The sequence below is a fragment of the Oryctolagus cuniculus genome, chromosome 1, assembly GCF_964237555.1.
Source record: "Oryctolagus cuniculus chromosome 1, mOryCun1.1, whole genome shotgun sequence".
Taxonomy (NCBI): domain Eukaryota; kingdom Metazoa; phylum Chordata; class Mammalia; order Lagomorpha; family Leporidae; genus Oryctolagus; species Oryctolagus cuniculus.
In genome coordinates, this window is record NC_091432.1 from 228,002,757 (window position 1) to 228,024,394 (window position 21,638).

General features: G+C 59.4%; 1 protein-coding gene across 3 annotated transcripts in view; it reads left to right on the forward strand.

Annotated features, from left to right (window-relative positions):
• The window catches only part of LHX2 (LIM homeobox 2), a 30,613-nt gene extending 13,774 nt beyond the window's left edge, over window positions 1–16,839 (forward strand). For 2 of the 3 annotated variants that reach the window (XM_070056678.1, XM_008273337.4), the window contains exons 2-5: window positions 187–389; window positions 1,169–1,596; window positions 6,808–7,013; window positions 15,945–16,839. In XM_070056678.1, coding sequence (XP_069912779.1) covers window positions 190–389; window positions 1,169–1,596; window positions 6,808–7,013; window positions 15,945–16,232 — 1,122 coding nt within the window. In that variant the 5' untranslated portion in view covers window positions 187–189 and the 3' untranslated portion in view covers window positions 16,233–16,839. The remainder of the gene's footprint in view (window positions 1–186; window positions 390–1,168; window positions 1,597–6,807; window positions 7,014–15,944) is intronic. The other variant, XM_002720474.5, reaches the window with a different exon arrangement.
• The last annotated feature ends 4,799 nt before the right edge of the window (window positions 16,840–21,638 follow it).

Consider the following 21,638-nt stretch of genomic DNA (forward strand, 5'->3'; position numbering starts at 1 on the left):
TGGGCCCCAAGCCGCCTGGATATAGGCCCTTTGGGGTGGGGGAAGCGCACTGCCCACGCTGGCAGCCCCCTGGGCGGTCAGGGCTGCCTGGGGCCACCGAGGCAGTGGCGGGTGCCGGCTTCCCGGCGGCGGAGGAGCCGCAAGCTGACACGGGCGCTGCGGTCTCCCGCCTTCCTCCCTTCGCAGACCATGCCGTCCATCAGTAGTGACCGGGCTGCGCTGTGCGCTGGCTGCGGGGGCAAGATCTCGGACCGCTACTACCTGCTGGCGGTGGACAAGCAGTGGCACATGCGCTGCCTCAAGTGCTGTGAGTGCAAGCTCAACCTGGAGTCGGAGCTCACGTGTTTCAGCAAGGACGGCAGCATCTACTGCAAGGAAGATTACTACAGGTAGCCCCCCTCCCCTGCTCAGAATGCCCTCGCGGCCACAGCCCCCCCCCCCCCCGTTTCCCTACTCAGGCTCCCCCCGCCCCCTCCAGACCAGCACGGATGCGGTGACAGCCTTTTAAAGCAGTGATTTGGGAAGCTTTGGGGAAGGTGTGCAAAGTGTAGGGACCAGAGAGCAGCAGGAGCTGCCCTCCCCTCTGAGCTGGGGGTGGGGGCTTTGCATTCCTCTCCCCCGTGAAGTTTCAGGAGTCAGCCAGAGGGGCACAGAAATAGGCATTCCCGCAAACCCAGGCCGGCCAGTGTTGGTGTGGAACAAAGTTGCAGGGAGTGCTTGGGGAGTGGGCGCGATCGGGAGTCTGTAGGGAGACAGGAAGACCGGAAAGAAAACTGGCCAAGATTAAAGCAGCAGAATGCCGAATGGGGCTCCAGGTTCCCAGTTTCTCCTTCCGTCCAGGTTTAGGGTTAGTGTCTGTTTATATTCCCTCTCTTTCCTCCAAATTACCCAGGTGGGCAGGGGGAGTGTGAGGAAAGGGGCACCTGGGGGAGTTTCTGCTTCACTCCCAAGTAAGGCTTTCCTAGGGCTTGCTCAGACTCTAAGGCAGAAGCTCTTGTAGGCGTAAAAATGGTTAAAGGGAACTATTTCAGGATAGGACCAGGCCTGGGTCAAAATCTAGCTCCCTCTGCCCCATCCTCCAAAGGCAGGCAAAGTTGTCCCAGCAGCAGCGGGGACATCCCGAGGAAGGATTGGGGGGGGGGGCTTACCCAACCGTGTGTCCCCACAGCCCCTGCCTCCCTGGTCCCTACAGGCGGTTCTCCGTGCAGCGCTGCGCCCGCTGCCACCTGGGCATCTCGGCCTCGGAGATGGTGATGCGGGCTCGGGACTTGGTTTATCACCTCAACTGCTTCACATGCACCACGTGTAACAAGATGCTGACCACCGGAGACCACTTCGGCATGAAGGACAGCCTGGTCTATTGCCGCTTGCACTTCGAGGCGCTCCTGCAGGGCGAGTATCCGGCGCACTTCAACCACGCCGACGTGGCGGCGGCGGCGGCTGCAGCGGCGGCGGCCAAGAGCGCTGGGCTGGGCGCAGCCGGGGCCAACCCGCTGGGTCTTCCTTACTACAACGGCGTGGGCACAGTGCAGAAGGGGCGGCCGCGGAAGCGCAAGAGCCCCGGCCCTGGGGCAGACCTGGCGGCCTACAACGCTGGTGAGTGCGCGTGCAAGTGCGGGGCGCACCGAGCGCCCCCGTCGGGTTGGGGGAAAGCACGGCGCCGAGGGTCGCGAGCTGCGGAGGATCTCTCTGGGCTTGTCATACCGAGGGCCCTCGGACCCTTAGACTCTCGTGCCGGAGTGCGGCCAGGCGGCAGGGACTTCAGTTTTCCTCCGCCCCAGCAGGCGCGCTCTCAGAGGCTGCTTTGGGCCCTTGGAGCCCTGGGTGCGGGCCTTGTAGCGGATTAGAAGTGTGTGTGTGTGTGTGTGTGTGTGTTTTAGAGGTGGCTTTTTGGTTTGCAGCTTGTGCTCGCTTTGCTGCGCAGAAAGTGTAGGGATCGAGCAAACAAGGCGGCGCGGACACCAAACAGGCTCTGGGCGGGCGCGGCGGAGGGCGGGGAGCCGGGGCTTCAGCGGAGCCCGGCAGGGCGCTGAGGGTCCCAAGAGAAAGGGCTGGAGGTGGCCTGGGGCTGTGAGCTCAGCCTGGCGCAGGGTCCGGTGGTGAGAAATGTCCCCAGGGCGGCGGACGCGGGAGCATCTTCCAGGCCAGGGCTGTGGGTCCTTGCGGCGTCTCGACCCTCCAGGGAGGCCGGGTCCTGGTTTTCCCGGGCTCTCTTTTCTCTGTGTCCGGGCGCCTAATGGGGTGAGGGCGGCAACCATTGGAAGCCGGAGCCGGAGCCCGGGACGAGAGACCCGAGCAGGCCCGGCCTCGCAAGGGGGGAGGGTGCGGGAGAGGGGTGGCCTCGTTCCACATTTCCGGCGTCTTTGAACCCCAAGGCCCCGTTCCGGGAGCTCTGCCCCCTCCTGTGCCCCTCCCCGCTCAGGACCGCAGTAGGCTCCGCAAATTGAACCGTCAACATCTGCCCGAAGTCTGCACGACCCGGAAAGGTTTACGACTCTGGGGGCTTCCGAACTAGAGTTTATTTGCAATTATTTTCTTTTTTTTTCGTTTGCGACAGAATCGGATTCGGAAATCATGGTTTCTTCCCCACCCCCAGTCTGATGCCCAAGTTGGGGCAGAGGGGGCGGCGGTGCGGAAGAAGTCAGTTATTTTGATCTTGAGTCTGAGCTGCTGGGGGAGCGCTGGGCAGTGGCTGGGGGGTCGCCGCTGCGCGACAACGAGAACTTGCCCGCTGCAAGGCAGTGGGGTGTGTCTCGGTGTGTGGAGCTGGGGGGCTGCAGCCCCTACTTGGGGCAGTGGGGAATCCACGATGGCAGGGCAGTTTAAGATTTGGGGAGGCCCTACCGCCCGGGGGGGCCCTCTCGAACTTCCACCCCGCATCTCCCAGCCCGGGCCGGGCCCCCAACACCAAGCCGCGCCTGTGTATCAAGCGGGTTCGGCCCCCAGTAGGAAGTGGCTCCAGGGCACCCGGCAGCGGGCTTGAGCGTTTCCTTGGGCACACTGGGTTTGGAATCGTGCAAGAAAAGCGGGTCGAGAAGCGGTAAAGATTTCTTTGCTTTTTGCTGCCCGCCGCCCGCCCCCCGCCCCGGGGAGGCCGCAAGGACCTGCGGCCGGAGGCTGTTTCAGGGGGAGCTGGCGCCTTCGCAGGACGCCTGCCCCACAGCCAGCTCAGTTTTTTCATTTCTCTTTGGGCCCGCTCTTCTTTTCCTCCTTTCTCTGTCTCCCGAGCGGTTTCACTGTTGCCCCACTATCGTGCGCTCGCGCCTCCGGCCTTGGCCCGGCCCCCGGGCACTAGGAGGAAGGGTGTCCGGTGCGCGGCGCTGGCGGTGCGGCTCGCTGCTTCGGGGCTCCCGGGACAAGGCTGGACTCCGGGGCCTTGCTGGGGGTGGGGAGCATCCAGGCCTCCCCAGACCCGGCTTGCGCCCCTTCCCTCTCCTCCCAGTCGGGCAGGAGGGAAATGGCCGCAGTGTGGGCCATGGGGCAGCTGGGATCGGAAAGCTGGGACCGTGCAGGGTGCGACCTGCGGGCGTTGTGTGCGTGCCTGGTTCCGACGGAGGAGGCTGGCTTGTTCCAGTGCTTCGCGTCCAGGGGCCCGGCCACACCGAGTCCTGGCACCTGGCAGAGCCCGTCGCTCTGGGGGACAGTCCTGCGGCGGGGGAGGAGTGGGCTGCGCGAGAGCGGTTGTTGGGGGTGCGCTGTCGGTGCACTCGGGCCTCGGCTTAGGGGAGGGCAGCGGGGCCGCAGGCCGCAGGGTCGGAAAGTCCTTCCGGGGCGGGGGCCGCCGCAGGCCTTCTTCCCGCGGCCCCTCCGGTCCGAGCGCTCAGCCCCGGCCCCAGCCCCAGAGGCGGAACGGAAACCTCCCTTTAACTTCAAGCGGGGCTGCTCGCGGACCGGGGGGCGCGGGCGCCGCGGCCGGAGCCTTCGAGGGGTCCAGGCGGCGCACTTTGCGCGGGTTTGCGTGCCTCGGCCGCGGAAGTCCCGCGCGGACCGGCCGGACGCTCGGGCCTCCCCCAGCCCCAGCTTTTTGTGTGTGTGCCTGGCGGCGTAATTACTGATTTGATTCCAATCCATTATTTAGACAATTGAACCTACAATCTCGTCTTTAGTAAAATGAGGCGAAGTCAGATTTGATTACAGGTTCAGTCCCAGCGACAAGAGCTCGAAACCCGATGGGTTAATAACAGATCACGAGTAAATTATTCATGATTTTACGAGCTCTTTAGCTCCATTGAATCGGCCTAATTGAGAGGAAAAGAAAAAAAAGAGAGAGAGAGAGAGAGAAAGCCCAGGTCCTCCCCCTCCCCTCGGCCCCTTGCTCCTCCCCGGATCCGATCCTGGGGCGCCTCGACCCGGCCCGGCACGGGGGTGCGCGCCAGGCCTCGGCCCCTCGGTTCTCCCCCGGGGCACCCTGCCCCGCCGCTGATCTGCTGATCTGCCGCGGCCCCCGCCGCCCCTTTCTCCTTTCCCTCCATCTCTGGGTTTCTCCCCTGCTGTGCTTGCTGTGCTCCCGCCCCACCCCCCCGGGGGGGACCCTGCCTCCCTTAGTTCTTGGGGTTCACTCCCCTCGCCCGGACCCCCACCGTGTCTTCCTGTTTCCGGGACTCCGTAGCTGGGTATCTCTCTTGCTGCCCCCTGGCTCGCCTCTCGCCCTGGCCCTGTCCGTCTCCCCTCCCCACCTCTCTCCATTCTCTTTCTTTCCACCTCTTTCTTTTCTCCGATCCGTTTCCCTCCCCCGCACCACCTCCCCCCACCCAGGCCGCACTCAGGGCACTTCCCCTGGGCCCACGGGGCGCCGGGGTCCCCACGGAGCTCATTAACAGCAGTGAGGCCTGGGCGGGGGCTGGGCGGGGGCTGGGCCGGAGGTCCCCCGTGGGGAGGCCTGCCCCACCGGTGTGTAGCGGGGACTGGGGGAAGGTGGTCGCTTTTCTCAGCGGGCAGGGCCCGTCCTGTGCCTGTGGATGGTGGTCACCCTCTGATCTTTAAATCGGGGAGCCCCGGTCTTTGCTCTGGGGGGAGCTTCAGGAAGGGAAGCTTAGGAGGGGGAAGTCCTAGTTGACAGCTCCAAGGTCAGGGCAAATGCACTATCTTGCAAATGCTTCCTGCCTGGTCTGTCCCTGTCCCTGGGCAGGGGGAGGTGGGAGTCACCAGAAGAGGGAGAGTGACTCCCCAGGGAGATGGGGGATGCTCAGTTAAATTTCAGGTGAACAACGAATATATTTACAGTGTATATCCCATGCAATATTTGAATTTTAGATAATTTTTAGTATGACTTTAGTATAATTTTTTAAGTATAACCTATGCAATGTTTGAACTTTAGGTAGATAATTTTTTAAAATATAGATGTGACCCTTGCAGTATTTGGGACTAAATCATTTTTAAAAACATTTGTTGTTTATCTGAAGTTTGAATCAACCGGATCACCTGTATTTTTATTTGCTAAATCTGGCCACTGCATTGTGGGCATGGGATGGGGTGCAAGGTGTCCCCCCAGTTCTTACTTTTGGGGTGCTGACTTTGACCCTCGGGTGAGGCTTTCCCCAGAGCAGGACCCCTCCGTGTGGGGTCTTGGGAGGGGCCCGGCGTGTCCCCAGCAGCTGCCAGGTTGCTGAGCAGTTTCTGAGGCCCGAGGTTCCTCCACCCCCAGGGCCATCAGCCATTGTCAGCGAGGCCCCTGTGGGTGGTGGCAGGCTCCCTAAGGAACCTCTCTTCAGGCTGCCTTCCTTTGTGGCAGGTGTGGGGGGTGAGAAGCTGTTGGATCCGGTGGCTTAGATGTGTGCAAGTGGCTTCCTTCCCATTAGCGTTACTTTTGTCATCTCTAAAATGGGAACAATAGCAGTAGTGGTGATGCTGTGAGGTTCACAAAGCCGCAGGCTTGCGGGCTCCGGCTCCCAGGCTCCCAGGCGTCTGACCGGTACCTGTTCCTTTCTTCCTCCGGCTTCCTGCCCTCAGATTGCTTCGTCCCCGCTTGCTCCATTTGTAAAGCTGTTGAACAGGCACTGCAGAGGGCAGTGATGAGCATTCAGCCACCGAGCGCAATCTCTCTCTCTCTCCCTCTTTTTAAGGTTTATTTTATTTACTGTTTATTTATTATTTTAGAGAGAGAGAGAGAGATCAATCTTCCATCTGCTGGTTCACTCCCCAGATGGCCGAAACAGCCAGGGCCAAGCCAGGTCAAAGCCAAGAGCCAGGAGCTTCCTCTGGGTCTCCCACATGGGGGTCGGGGCCCAAACCACCTAATGCCCAAGACCCGAGACTCACTCAGTACCTGCGGGCACAGGAGCTGATGAGAGCAGAATGAAAGTGAGTCTCTCAGTCCTCCAGGCACTGCAGGTGTCAATGCCGGGGCCTGCAGGGGACGATGGGAAACAGTGGCTCCTCCTTGGAGAGTGTGGGAAGCTGGAAGAACCGGGGGCTCGGAGACCCTGCACTGCTGTGTCCCAGGGACGAAGCTGCCCTGTCTGAGCCTCCGTTTCAGCATCTGTGGAAAGGGGGAGGTAGCAGCTTGCTCCTCGGGGCGTGGCCCTGGTGCGCCTCATCTGGGGTGCCGTGAGACAGCAACAAGTTGTCCCTGTCGCTGTCATTTTTGTAAGGTGATGGCTCCGAGTGGATTTTGGATCTCGTTGCTGGGAGTGACTCTTTCATTTCCTGAGAGATCCAGGGCAGCCTGTGCGTCCCAGCCTCAGTTTCTCCAGCTGCAACAGGGGTAGGGTGGGGAGATGACACGCCCATCTCAGGGTGCGGTGGTGGGCAGGGCAGGTGGGCACTCGGTCTGGAAGCTCACCTTCGGCTTCTGCGTCCCCTCCCCAGCGCTGAGCTGCAATGAGAATGACGCAGAGCACCTGGACCGCGACCAGCCGTACCCCAGCAGCCAGAAGACCAAGCGCATGCGCACCTCCTTCAAGCACCACCAGCTTCGGACCATGAAGTCTTACTTTGCCATTAATCACAACCCCGACGCCAAGGACTTGAAGCAGCTGGCGCAGAAGACAGGCCTCACCAAGCGGGTGCTGCAGGTCAGCCGGGGCAGGGGTGGAGCCCCCGCAGCAGCCAGGGGACTGAGAGGGACCTCCAGCCCTGGGTCTGCCTGGCTCTTTCTCCATCTCCGTCTGCCATTTCAGTTCTTCCCCTAACTTTCCCCTTTCTCTCTCTTTCTGTCTCCCTTCTGCACAGTTGTGAGTTGCTGTCCGTGACCCTCTCGTGTGTTCCCATTGTGAGAGGTTCGCATATTTCCCATAAACCCACAGCCCCCTCCCTGGACATCCATCCCAGGCCAGTGGCAGTGCCTGTGTGTCTCTCACTCCCTCGCAGGAGTTTCCTCTGCCCCTCTCCCTTATTCTGGCATCTCTTTAGACCCATCTTTCTCTCTCGCTGTGTGCTAGACTCTCCCAGAAGCAGGGCTTGGTGGTGGGGTGTGGGAGCAGCACTCACCTGCTGGCTTTGGAGAAATGGCTTTGAGCCTGCAGAACGCAGTGGGATTACATCTGTGTGTGAGAGTGCTTTCTTGACAGACAAGACCCAGGACTTCCGTGAGATTTCTATTATCCAGAAGATGTTAATGACCCTAGCCTTGGCATGATGCAAAATTGTAGGGCACAGCCCTGAGCTGACAATTCTGAAATCATCAGCTCCTCCTCTTAGTCATTTCATGGCCCTTTGTCACCTGATTCCTCTGAGCCTCAGCTTCCTCATCTGTGAAATGGGCATAGCAGAACTACCTATGGCACAGGGTTCCTGACTCCGGCGGCTTTGGATGGCAGCCAGTGGTCACAGGAGCGAGGTTCATTAGCTGTCGGTCGTTACCTCGTTTGAATGAGTTTCTTGATCGCTGGACCCCAGTTCCTCCATCCACACGTGGATAAGGCAGGTGGACAGCTCCCTGGATAGCAGGTGGCTGAGTTCTCCTTCAGGACTGGGGGTTATAGCAAGAGCAATGCACGTTGTTAGGTGAAACAAGTGACCCGACCTGACCACGGTCTCAGAGCAGGAGGGAGGTGCGGGGACTCCAGCCCAGGCCGTACCCACCACCTTCCAGCCCCAGGGCTTGGGCACGGAGGGCTGGGAGGTGACATCAAGGGAGCCAGAGCCACAGCCACCCTAAAAAGTTCCTATGCCTGTCAGAAAAAAAAGAAAAGAAAAAGGTGGCCGATTGGGATTGTGAAGAAGGGCGTCCGCCGGCTAGGCTGCCCAGCCTGAATGCACCCGGGAGCAGAGCAGGCACCCGTGCGCCCAGCCCACTGGGGGCTGGGTGATGTAGGTGGGAGGGGCGGAGACCAGCCAATGGAAAGCCCATGCACCTCCCTGGGCCCACCCCTCTCCCCCCACAGCTCCTAGTGCCTCAGGCCTGGGCTCTAGAATGGGTGGTGGACCCTGAGGGTCCCATCGGGGATGACTCAACCTTCCTGGGTTTCCTTGGGGACCTTTTGGGCACCCCTGGCCTTCAGCCCTGGGTGAGTTTGTTCTGAGGTTCTACAATTCTTCATCCTAGCTGCCTCCAGATGCCCTGGGTGGTGAGCAGGAGCGGGCGCTGCCTGGGGTCAGGCAGAGCTGGGCTCAGGAAGGCCTGGGGTCCGTTCAGTGGCTGTGCATCTCAGACAGTGAGTTAGCCTCTCTGAGCTGTGGGGGTCTCATCTCTACAATGGGCACGCACGGGCACGGGCCTCCCCCAGTGGTCCAGGTTAAAGGAAACAAGGACTCTGCATCTCCCAGGAGGGCCAGCCTCTGCAACCCAGGTGAGGCGGAGGCCTGGGTGACCAACTTGGGTTTCCAGGGGCGTTGTCTCTTGTTCTTCCATCTGAATAAGTCTCTGCTGGCACCAGGTCCTGGACGCACAGGGATGACTCAGTCCTGGCCCTGGAGAAATCCTCCTGTTAGGTGTGGAGACGGGCAGGTCCCTCAGTCTCCCCACCGTGCGGGTGAGAACGCTGGGGCCTGAATGCGTTGCAGTTGCCTGGGCCAGGAGCTCGCAGAGCCGGATCCAGGCCACTGTGACCAGCGGCCGTGCTTCTGTCTCCTCTGACCCGAACCGGTCCCTGTGTGTGTTCATTGTGAGTGTCATGGAGGGTCCATATGGTGGGGAGGGGAGAAGCCCGAGACCCTGTTCTCCCCGCTTCCCAGACCTCCAGACGGCCCTTGCAACCCTGAATGTCCCCCCCCTGCCCCCGTGGCACAAATGCTTAGGGCCATGTGGCAGCGGGCAAAGCTGTTTTCCCTTAATAGGTCCCTGCCCGTTGCGCAAGTGAGAAGCTGCACACCGAATAGGATGCAGGGATTTGCCAGGGTCCAGGGGCTGCCTGCATCCCCAGCGTGGGGCTTGGCTGCGGGTAGAACCTGGGGCGGGGACATGGATGGGAGCCGCTTTGGGCACGACAGCAGGTGGGGAGGCTTTGGAGGGCGGCAGACTGATGTGACCCCCTCTGACTTAGAAGCCGTGTGGTTGGGGTGCTTGTCAAGATGAGATCCCCAGCCTTGCAATGGGATAAGAAGTTTTCACCTGGAGGGTTCCTGATGACGGAGACAGTGAGGGGAGGGCTCCAGCCCGGTGCCTGCTGGGACACAGGCGGCCTCCCTTCACCACTTGCACATTGCTTGTCTCTGCCCGCTTAATGGGACCAGGCCTTGGGCGCCCCCTGCAGGCTATCCCCTCAGACTCATCCCCAGAGAGCGCCTGCCTGGCGGGGCAGGGCCGTGTTTCCAGGGGCGATGAGGGTGAGTGGGTGGGTGTTGTAGGGGCGATGTTCTAGGCTACTATGGAATCTGTAATGCTTGTCTGTCTCCAACATGGTGGGCCTGAGGTGCAGCATTCCTGATGGAATGTGAAGTCAGCTGCTGGGAGTGCACGCTCCGCTCTCCCACTCGCTCACTCGCTGAGCGACCCTGAGTAAGTGACTCTACCTCTCTGAGCCTCAGTGGTCTCGGCTGTGAAATGGCGATGTAATACTAGCAATCTTGCCCTTGATAGGAGAAGGGGAGGACATACAGTGCGATCGACAGCACGTGAGATGTGCTCAGGGCGTGCTGATGTCGCGGACACGTTTACACAGCACGGGTCAGTGTTCTGCTTTCTTTTGCAGGCGTTTACAAGTGTAATCATTTTCACTTTGCGGGCGAGGAAGCTGGGGCTTCCGTGTCTGTGCGGTTAGGAAGTGATGGTGCCGGTGGCAAGCCCAGAAAGGCCCCTTCCCAGCTGTTTCCGGGGCCGCGCAGTGTCGGGGTTGGGGTTTTTCCTTCTGGATCTCGCTGCAGGATGCAGCAGTACGGATGGGAGAGGAGGGAGGGTGTGGGCTGGAGACACCACGTCTGGGTGGCAGGCAGGAGCCCGTGGTGACGCTCTCGTCACATAGAAAGCGCTCAGCCAGCGCCGCGGCTCACTAGGCTAATCCTCCGCCTTGCGGCGCTGGCACACCGGGTTCTAGTCCCGGTTGGGGCACCGGATTCTGTCCCGGTTGCCCCTCTTCCAGGCCAGCTCTCTGCTGTGGCCAGGGAGTGCAGTGGAGGATGGCCCAAGTGCTTGGGCCCTGCACCCCATGGGAGACCAGGAGAAGCACCTGGCTCCTGCCTTCAGATCAGCGCGATGCACTGGCCGCAGCGCGCCGGCCGCGGCGGCCATTGGAGGGTGAACCAACGGCAAAAGGAAGACCTTTCTCTCTGTCTCTTTCTCACTGTCCACTCTGCCTGTCGAAAAAAAAAAAAAAAGCGCTCAGAGGCGTCAGCAGCAGCGTGCTGAGCCCAACGCTTCCGGCAGTGGCGAGGTGACCAGGAGACAGTGGCCCCTCGGCCAGCGGTTCATGGGGACGGTCAGCCTTGCAGACGTGTGGAGAGTGTCTCTGGGCACACAGATGCCTCCCCAGGTTGCTTTTCCTTCTTCCTGGGGAAGGGCTGGGAAGGCAGAGTGATGAAGATACTGTGGCCTTGGGGGCGGGGCTGGCGAGCTGATTGATTGGGAGGGGGACGGTCTCCTTAGTTAGCTGTTCCTGGTGTGACTTCGAAAGAAAGCACATTTTAGCTACTAATAGTTAATGCTTACTTATTTTGAAAAGCAGAGAGACAGAGGGAGAGAGAGGGGGGTGAGAGATCTCCCATCTGCTGGTTCGTTCCTGAATCAGGAGCCCAGAATTCCGTCCGGGTCTCCCATGTGGGTGGCAGGGACCCAAGTATTCAAGATATCACCTGATGCCTCCTACAGGTGTGCAGTAGCAGGAAACTAGAATCAGGAGCCGAGCCGGGCCTTGAGCCCAGGCACTCTGATCGAGGATGTGGGTGTCCCACGCAGCGTCTTAGCCGCGGCACCAAACACCCGCCCTGCTCACAATGGAAAAGCCGTCCTGCAGATGGCTGCTTGTCAGCAGTCTGTGTGGGCGCTCAGGAGTTGAGAACTCGAGCTGTCCTCTTCACCCATTCAGCGAATCCAGCGCCTGCATGCGGCAGCCGGGTCCGCGGGCACTGAGCAGCCAGCAGGTGAATGAGGCCTTCCGCCAGCCTGCGCAGTTAGGGGCGTGCACCGCGTGGAGACGGTGACGAGAGGAGCCTGCTTACTGTTCTGTGCTGGAACCGGCTCATAATGAAAGTGCATTTTAAGTGACTCCAGGATGACTACGCTCAGGTGACGCTGAAGACCGGCTGCCTTTCTCTTGGGGCTCAGAGCGCGCCAGCATTCGCAGACGCACCGAGAAATCTTGCAGGGCAGTCAGCTTTGTCTCGACTAACATTTCTCAAAGTTTATTCGGCCAGAGAACTCGCGTCTTAACTCCTGAAAAAAATACAACTGAAGAAACGCAGACATGCAATAGGGGCATATAACAGAGGGCTTCGACTGGTGAAGGAGGTAGTCAAGGAGGGCTCCCCTGAGGAGGAAGTGAGGTTTGAACCAGGGCCAGTCACTGCGTATTTGAGCCTCAGTTTTCCCACCTGTGAAATGGTCATTATCTTGCTTGTCATTTGTACAGGACAGTGTTGAGCGTCCAGTCTGGTCATGGATAGTCTGGGTCTGATAGATTCTCACAGATAATTTTAGAGGAAATCTCTCATTTTCTGGGGGAGAACAACAAAGCCCTGAAGGGTGGTGGGGTTTTCCCAAGGCCCCACAGTGAACTAGTTGTAGGCCTGTGGTTCCTGATTAGGATTTTTGGGACTTGAAAGAAAACTTTACTTTTGAAGACTTACTTTATTTATTTGAGAAGCAGAGTGACAGAGAGAGGGAGAGACAGAGAGAAACAGAGGGGGCCGGTGCTGTGGCGTAGTGGGCTAAGCCTCTGCCTGCGGCACTGGCATCCTTTATGTGCACTAGTTCATGTCCTGGCTGCTCCTCTTCTGATCCAGCTCTCTGCTATGGCCTGGGAAAGCAGTGGAGGATGGCCCAAGTCCTTGGGCCCCTGCAACCACATGGGAGACCCGGAAGAATCTCCTGGCTCCTGGCTTTGGATCGGTACAGCTCTGGCCATTGCTGCCATTGGGGAGTGAACCAGCAGATGGAAGACCTCTCTCTGTCTCACTCTCTCTTTATAGCTCTATTTCTCAAATAAACAAATAAAAAAATCTTAAAAAAAAAAAAAAACAGAAACAGAGAAGGATTGTCCACCTGCTGGTTCACTCCCCAAATGGCTGCAACAGCCAGGGCTGGGCCAGGCTGAAGCCAGGAGCGTAGATCTCCATCCAGGTCTCCCAGACGCTTGGGCCATCATCCGCTGCCTTCCCGTTAGCATGGAACTGGATCAGAGGCAGAGCAGCCAGGACTCAAACTGGTGCTCTGATGTGGGTGTTGGCATCATTACCCACAGTACCAGGACACTGGCCCCAAAACAAAACTTAAAAAAAAAAAAAAAAAAAACTTCGTAAAATAATCACACAGATTAGAGAAATAGAAAAACATCAGCCATCTGAGAACACAGAGATCTGATCATTCAGGTGTGGTTTACAGGCTAAGTGTGGGTGGGGTGTGGACCCGGTCTGCTGGGAGTCTCCATTCTGCCTCTTACTGGCTGTGCCTCAGTCTTCTCATCTGTTGGCTGGCCATAACGCTGGTGCCTACCTTCTAGGGTTATAATGGCAAATTGAGTTAGTATGTGTGGAGGACTGGGACAATGCCTGGACCTTGGTGTGAGTCGTTTTTGTTATTATTGTTGTCTGCATAAAGCTGCAATGGCAGGGGGCATCGTGGTGCCCCTCTCCTCACCTCACAGCTGTACACTTCCCCTGCGGGGACGTGGAGTCGCCCTGTGATGACTTCCCTTCACCCCATTTGAGTGAGCACTTTGGATGCAGCCCTTGTTTGATGTCATAGAAAAAAATGCCAGGGTGGACACCTGTGGGCGTGAAGCTTGCATGTTTGGGGTTCCTTCGTACCTCCAGGGGGGCTGTGCCAGGGCCAAGTGGGCCTCTGACTCCTGTGCCTGGGCGGGCCCCGTTATCCCAAACACACAACCACAGAGCTGCAAGCAGGTGACGGGGAAGGCTGTCGGCTTCAGAAGGGGGGGAGTGGAGCAGATCGTGTCCCTGTTGCCTGCGGCTGACCTGGAATCCCAGCCTGTCAGAGCCCCAGGAGGCCGCAGTTTCCATAGGGAAACTGAGGCAGCCCGGAGGTAAGGGTTGGCTGGTCGGTGGCAGCCCTGGAAGCCGAGCCGTGTCCCGCGCTCTTCCCCCTGCACCGTGGTCGCGTCTCTGTTTACTGGGTTCTTTCATCCATTCACTCGCTGACTCATCAGGATCGTGTGGCCGGGAGAACTATTTTTGCTTTTTAATAGCGAACCATTCTGGATTCTAGGATCCGCTTAGCCTCTGTGTGGCCTTGGCCAAGTGAGTTCACCTCTCTGAGCCCCTCTGGATTTTAAATGTGTAAGGTGGAGATGATAATGGGGCCCGCCCACTGGGCCCAGTGTGGGTGGCTGTGCCGGTGCCTGTCGTCGGGGTGGCTGGGTGCCCGGGACACAGCGCAAGGCACGGAAGTCTGGGCTGCTCCTGTCACACCTGTTACTTTTCAGCCTCGCCAGGCTCTGCCATGTCCCCAGGGACAAGGAGATGACTTAGGGCCCCTGTCTCCTGTATCCTCTCAGGAAATACTCCGGATAAGGTGACCCCCAAGCCAGCCTGACCCCCCAGAGCAGCCGGGCCGCGAGGGGGCTGTTGGGTTCGGTCTGGGAGATTCCCCCATGCGGCAGAGGCGCCGGCTGCGGAGGATGTGTCATTGTTTACAAGTGTGCTGTTAGGGGCAACGCCTGGGAAATCGCAAACAGCCGGCAGCTAACCAGATCCAGCCCTTCCCAAGGTCTCAGAGCCCTGGTGGCTGAGCGATGTGCCACCCCAGGACTCCCCATCCAGTTACCGCGTGGGAGACCCAGACTCACAGGGCCAGCTCCTGGGTCACGCACACAGACCAGGACGGCGGCCAGGGCTCCAGCAGTCTCTCTCGGGGACCTGTGTGCTCCCTTTAGGGCAGTCGCTTCCTCGGAGGGTCTCTGGGGGCTGGCAGCAGAATGTGAGGATGCTCTGAGGTGGGGGGCTTTCCTGGGGCAGGGGCGCCAGCCAGCTCGGGGGAGAGCTTGGTCTCGCCACGTCACAGCGCAGACCGCTCTCCTCCCTCTGCAGCTCTCCCGGCTGTGTTTTTAATTGAGCCCAAATTGTGTGGGGCCACCAGAAAGGGGAGTTGGAGGCCACAGGCCCCTGCAGCCAGGGTGGTCCCCAGGGGAGGGTGGGGCCACGAGCGGCCCGAGACTCCAAGAAGACACAGGCAGATGCAGCCACATCTGGAAACACACAGCTGGACACCTAGAGTCTGGAGGGCCCCCCGGGCCTGCATGTAGGGGGCGGCTGCCGGCGGGTGTTGTCCTCGTGGAACGGAGAAGGAAGGGGCCCCTGCCTGTAGGGCTTTTGCCTCTGGGAGGCACAACTGCCACCCCGCCCAGTGGCACGGATTTCCTGGGCCTCTCCCGGGCGCTGTGTGGACCATGGCTAGATTTGCCTGGGGGGTGGCGTGGGCATGCATCTTCATGAACCTTACAGGCTCCCATGCAAAGGTGTCCTTGTGGCTGCACCCTCGGAGTCAGAGGGTGAGCCTGCACCAAGCCCAGTTCTCACTCCTGCCCACCTCCCTCCAGGAGGGAGCAGGGGACACAGCACCAAGCCCGGTTCTCACTCCTGCCCACCTCCCTCCAGGAGGGAGCAGGGGACACAGCACCAAGCCCGGTTCCCACTCGGGCTCCACCTCCCTCCAGGAGGGAGCAGGGGACTTGGCCTGTTGGGGGAGGCCTCCTGCAGCTACTGCTCCTCCTGACCTGCACATCTTTGCGTGAACCTGGCGGCTGCTGCCTGCCACTCCGCCCGCCTGCGCCCAGGGCGCCTGGGCCTCCTCCAGCTGCCGGGGGTGGTGTCCGTGTCCCGCCTTGCCTCTCACTGTGGCCTGATTCCTGTGGATTCTTTCTGTCATCTCTGTGTTTTTCAACCTCACACTTCAGAAACCACTTCAGAATTGTACCAGCAAGAACCTGTGGGGTCTGTTGTCTGCTTAGAGGCAACTGCCAAAAAAAGAAAAATCCTCTCAACCAATCATTGTGCAGAGTTTTTGGTGTGTCCAGGGAAAGCTCAGCAGGAAGTGCATAGGCAGCAGAACCGGATTTCAACAGTGTCTTGTGGATCCCCGTAGATCCCTGATCTCCCCATGGGAAACCGATGTAAGAATTACGATGGCGATGCCCTCATTTTGTCTTTCTCCTGCCGTTCAGGCCTGTAGTGTGTGTTGCTCCCTCACCTGCGGGCTGGCGGCCGGTATCCATCTCAGTCGATCCGCGGCCAGCGGCTGCAGTTAGAAACCCAGCGCAGCCTGGGAAAGGAAAAGTTTTATTTAATCTTGCTGAGTTCTTGGACCCGCCTCTGCAGAAGGGGGCCTTCGCGAACCCCCCGGAGAGCTGTACTCAGCCCGCCCCGCTAACCAGCCCTTCCTTCCCTGTCCCACGCAGGTCTGGTTTCAGAATGCCCGGGCCAAGTTCAGGCGCAACCTCTTACGGCAGGAAAACACGGGCGTGGACAAGTCCACGGACGCGGCGCTGCCGACGGGGACGCCGTCGGGGCCGGCCTCGGAGCTCTCCAACGCCTCGCTCAGCCCCTCCAGCACGCCCACCACCCTCACAGACTTGACCAGCCCCACCCTGCCCACCGTGACGTCCGTGCTAACTTCTGTGCCTGGCAGCCTGGAGGGCCATGAGCCCCACAGCCCCTCACAAACGACTCTTACCAATCTTTTCTAACGACGCGCGCCCCCCGGCCCCCAGCCCCACGATTTCTTTAAAAAAGAAATTATCTTTAGTTGAATTCCAAGTGTATTTTAAAATAGAGGCTTTGAGCAACTAACTAACCACATTTTAGGATCTCGCCTGGAAACAGAGGGAAAAAAAAAATAATTGCGCGGCCAGCTCCCGCAGTGGGGCGGACTGTGGAATTACTTGGAAGATCAACCTACAACACAACATTTGTGTCACTGTACAGTTTTGTGGACTGAGCGAGGAAAAACAACAAATAATTTAAGTTGGCTAGAGCTTCTGTATTTTCAAAGACTGCCACGTGCCTTAGGAATACTGTTTTTTCTCCATACTTGGGATGACTTGTTCATTTTTCTCTCCCTCTTTTTCTCTCTGTATATTTATGACCAGAGCAAAAATGTAAAAAACAAAACAAAACAAAAAAAAAACAAACAAAAAAAGTTTGTTACTTTGAATAGTCCTAAAAAGAAAAAAAAAAAAGAAATCAAACCCCCTCCAACGGTCGCTTTGTTGTTTTAGAATTTTAAGGTGGAAGTCTGTTCGAATATCCGAATTTGTAAAATCTAACCAGTAATAAAACCACTTATCGAAACTACTTAGTGCTGTTGCCCCTGAGTGTGGAATTCACAGGGCCAGAGAGGCAGGACGGAGCCCAGAGGCAGGTTCCAGGGTCTGGACTCATTTATCAAGAATCCATGGGGCCGGCGCTGTGGCGCAGCAGGTAGAGCCACTGCCTGCCCTAGTCCCAGCTGCTCCACTTCCATCCAGCTCCCTGCTAATGGCGCAGGAAGGCAGCGGACAGTGGCCTAGGTGCTTGGGCTCCTGCCACCCATGTGGGAGACCCGGAAGAAGCTCCTGACTTCTGTCTGGCCTATTCCTGACCATTGGTGGCCATTTGGGAGTGAACCAGCAAAGGGAGGATCCCCCCCCCCCCCCCCGTAATCCTGCCTTTCAAATAAATACATAAATAGATCTTAAAAAAAAAAAAGTTTACGGCCAGTGTTGTGGCATATCTGGTAAAGTCGCTGCCTGCAAGGCTGGCATCCCATGTGGTGCCGGTTCATCCCATCCAGCTGCCTGCTAGTGGCCTGGGAAAAGCAGCAGAGGAAGGCCCGAGTCCTTGGGCCCCTGCACCTGTGTAGGAGACCCAGAAGAAGCTCCTGGCTCCTGGCTTCGGAACGGTCCAGCTCTGGGCATTGCTGCCATTGGGGAGTGAACCAGCAGATGGAAGACCTCTGTCTCTGTCTCTCCCTCTCTGTAACTGTTGCTTTCAAATAAATAATCTTGGGGAAAAAATGTTTAAAAAGAAATCCACAGGGCCCCTCCTCTGTGCCAGGTTTTTGCAACTGATGGTTGCAATGCCAAAACAGTCCCTGTTCTCAAGGAGTTGGGGTTGGAGATGGAGACGGACGGACAAAAGGTGCCGGGGTGGGGGTCTGTAAGCCAGGTAGCCTTCACTCACTCCTGTCCTTTCACATGCTGGCTCCCCCTGCTGCACACTTGCCCTGCAGAGGCCCGCGGCCCCCACACCTGCCTTCTCTGCCATGAGGAGGCCTCCTGAAGAGCCAGCAGCTTTTCCCTATGAGCGGTGCACGCTGTCACCAAAGGGCGGCTCGAGCTACTTTTCCTGCCAAGACACAGCATTGAACTTTCCCAAGAGGGCCAAAGCAAATGATTGCTGATCCTCCACTCAAGCTTCAGGGAACCTCAGAAACCCCGAGTCGAGGCACAGCCAGAGAGGAAGGAGTTTTCCATCCAGATCCCTACCGGTGAGCAGTGTGGGCCGAGGGAGGCCAATGCCACCTCTCCAGGGGGTGAAGTGAGGTCAGCCCAGGGCCTGGCACATGGTAGGGACTCAGTGCATTGTGTTGGTGACTGGCAGGTGGCACGTGAGGCCTTTGCAGGTGGAGAGCAGGCCCTGCCTGTCAGTGCTGGAGGTACCGAGCAGGTGTGCCGTCCGCGTCGCCCGCCCTCCGGCTCTCGCTCTGAGTCCAGCTCTTACAGCTCCCCTGGACGCCAGCAGTTCCGCTCCACAATGCCCCCAGTGGCCCACCCGAATCCGAGGGAAAATCATGGCTGTCTTGAAACAGCAAGGCCAGGCTGGGGTGGGGAACACTCGCCTCCTCCCTCTGCCATCACGGCTGGGATGAGAGTGGGCTGATGGCGCTGCAAGTGGACTGACTCACTTTCTGAAATGCTTAAAAGACAAACAAACCCCAAGCCACACCCCCACTACTGTTAATGATATTTGATGTCTGATAAATAGCAGGAGACCAGCAAATGTTTCATCAAGTGTTACAGCAACCTCTACCATGCACACATCTGAAATGAGCAGCTTCATGCATGCTCGCCCAGCAAACGCCCCCACGTCACGGCCACGGAAATCAAGCTAGAGGCCCCCCAAAGGCTCCCTTGGGCCGCTTCCCCCAGCAGCTCCTCTCTGGCTTCCTGAACCGTGGATTCGCTTTAGCTGGTTTTGATCGGTACATTTTTGCTGAATGAACGTGGGAGACGTGGCAGGACCAGGCAGCTTGCCGGGCTTTCGGAGCTAGTGCTGCAGGAGCCAGCATTGAACCAGTCTGTGTGCTGCCAGGCCCCACCCCCACAGCCACATACCTGGGCAGGGGCGGGGGGGGGGCCTCAAGGCCCCTACCAGTGGGGGGGCAGTGAGGGTAGGGGGGTGATGGCCTCTGGGTCTCACTGCCACCTGCAGGAGCGGATGCAAGCAGAAGGCCTGGCCCATGGACAGCAGCACAGACACACCCTGACACACCTCCCGCCCAGGGACACACACACACACACACACATACACGCACATTCTTGAGGCACCCATGGGGGGACAGACCCACAGGCTATGGTACTCACCCCCAGACAGCACCACACAAAGACACACCAAGGCAGATGCTCGCAGACAGACGTAAACAGGCCCAGACGCTCACACATAAACTAGACAGACACCCAGCCCCCACCCCCGCCCCCCTCAATGAGGGAGCCCTGCGCACAATCCCACACGTGCGCACAGGCAACGTTCGCAGGCACCCGACGCCCCCGCGTAGCCCGGCTGTGCCCCTTGCTCAGGCCCGAACAGAGCCGAGTCTGATCCCTATCTCGTCTGTCAGCACTGCCACCCAGCCCGAGAGGGCCCTGGACGGGTGCCCGGGGGTCCTCCGCCCCTACAGGGGAGCACACTGGGCCAGGCAAGGGGACGCTGTGCAGGAGGCACTGCTGTCCCGCATTCAGACTGGGAGAGACACACACAGACTCAGAGAGTGACGGTCAGGGACACAGGGCCCAGGAGACAGAAAGGGACCGTGGACGGAGACACACACAGAGACCGACACGGGGCGGAGGGAGACAGAGCGACAGTAAAGGGAAACAGAGGTGGAGAGAGATAGCCAGGGACAGAGAGAGGGAAGAGGCGGAGCGATGCGGGGCTGGAGACAGAGAGGAAGAGGCCGTGTGTCAGAGGTCCAAGGAGACTTGAGACAAAGGGAGGTGTGGGAAAGCCTGGGGGTGCTGAGAGGGACCCAGACCTAGAGTCAGAGCTCCTGGGAGGCTGGTGAAGAGAGACTCGAAGGAGAAGCCTCTCCGCCCAGGGAGAGGCAGGCAGGAGGGCAGGTGCTCGGTGGGGCCGGCATGGGGCAGCCAGGCCGGCTCAGCCCACCGCGACGGCAAGGAGAAGGTGCTGGAAGGCCCGAACCTGCAGCTCTGCATGCCCACCCCAGCCTTCCTACGTGCAGACTACAGAGGGGACCAGGGAGCCATACCCAGGCCTGGCACTGGTGGTGTGCAGGGGCCGGGGCCTGTACCATGGCCCTACCCGCCTGCACCAAGTTTCCATTTCCCCACGGGGAGGTCTGGGGCAAAAGGAAGAGACCTTACCATCTTCTCCACGCTGAAGGGCATGGCAAGGTGCTTAGCCACTCTGAGTCTCAGTATCTTAATCTGTAAAATGGGCCCGAGCGGTGTCTATAGGATCCGCTGAGGGAATACGTACCTGCCTTATTTGCAGGTTGAATAAGTTCCACAGTGGAGAGGACCTGGCTGGGGAATTGGGAAAGACAGGGAGAAAGAGCTGATTTGTAGGTTGGACTCTTGAACGAGACTGGGAGAGGCGAGCCAGGTGGGCTTCCTGGCGGAGGAAAAGGCCAGGATGTAGGCAAGAGGAGGCAGAGCAGCCCCAGGAGGGGAGCTGGGTGAGGCCAGTGGAGGCGGGGGGCTCAGCTTGAGGGGTCCTGGAATACCAGCTGGAACTCTGTCCTGGGACCCTCAGGGGGCTTCCTCACAGCCACTGGATCTGGTGGAGGTTGGGCCGTCGCCCGGAGGGAGGGGATGAGGCCGGAGACACCAGTGGCCCAGCATGCCTCCCCTGCGCCTTCCTGGGCCCCAGGCTGGGGACAGGGCTGTACAGTCCCTCCCCCACCCTGTACGGGATGGAATATTCTAGATGGAGTCTCCCGAGGCAGAACTGGCTTCCTGGAGAGGCAGCGTTCGCCACTGTGAGCTGGGTGCGCTGCCGGCGAGAACAGATACCTGCAGGCCTCGTCTGCCAGCGGGGCCGGGGAAGCCTCCTGCCATGCTCTGGGTGGCTGGGAACTCCAGGAGGTCCCGTGCTGGGGCCATGGAGATGATCTGGCCACCACCGGCCGGCTCTGGCTCCCGCCGGGATCACTAACGGGTCACCGTCCGGCACGGGAAGAGCCGGGGGCTACAGAACCTAGGACACAGAGTCTGGCCGTGCCCCGGGGTGAAGTCTCACCGGCACACCGGCCTCTGGCAACACTTCTCTGTGCTCATGAGCAGCCCCCCACCCCCGCCCCGTGCATGCGCAGGCGGCATCACCCCCTGCTGAGAGAAGGCAGCCACGATGTGCCAGGCCCTGGACGCGGGCACTTACCCAGGGGTCTCACCGACTGCAGCTGAGACTGGGGGGCTAAGAAGCTGGGGAGCCCAAAGCGGCCGCTCATGCACACTGGCGTTTGGGGGGGGTCTTTTTGAGTTGTATGAGCAGGTGCTTGACCAAGCATTTTTGCTGCGGCCCAGGGATTAAGGGAGGGGACGAGGCACGTGCTCCAGGTGGGGGTTTCTCCCACAGGGCACAGCACCGGGGAGCCGCTGCCCCCTCGCCCGCCGGCCCCGGGGAGCCTCTGGCCAGAGTTGTCCATCTTCTCCAGAATCCCCTTCCCGGCTCTCCAGCAGGGGCGGGGGAGCAGCGCCGGCCGCGGCATCGGATACAGAACTTTCTCTCACGGAGACTGCCGGACTCCTACAAAGTAGAGAGGAGCTTTCTGACCCTCAGGGACCCGCTGCCCGGCTGGCCCGGCATTGGCGTTCACTGCCTGTGTAACATCCATACCTCCCCCCACCGCACCTCCATCCTGCCATGATGATGAC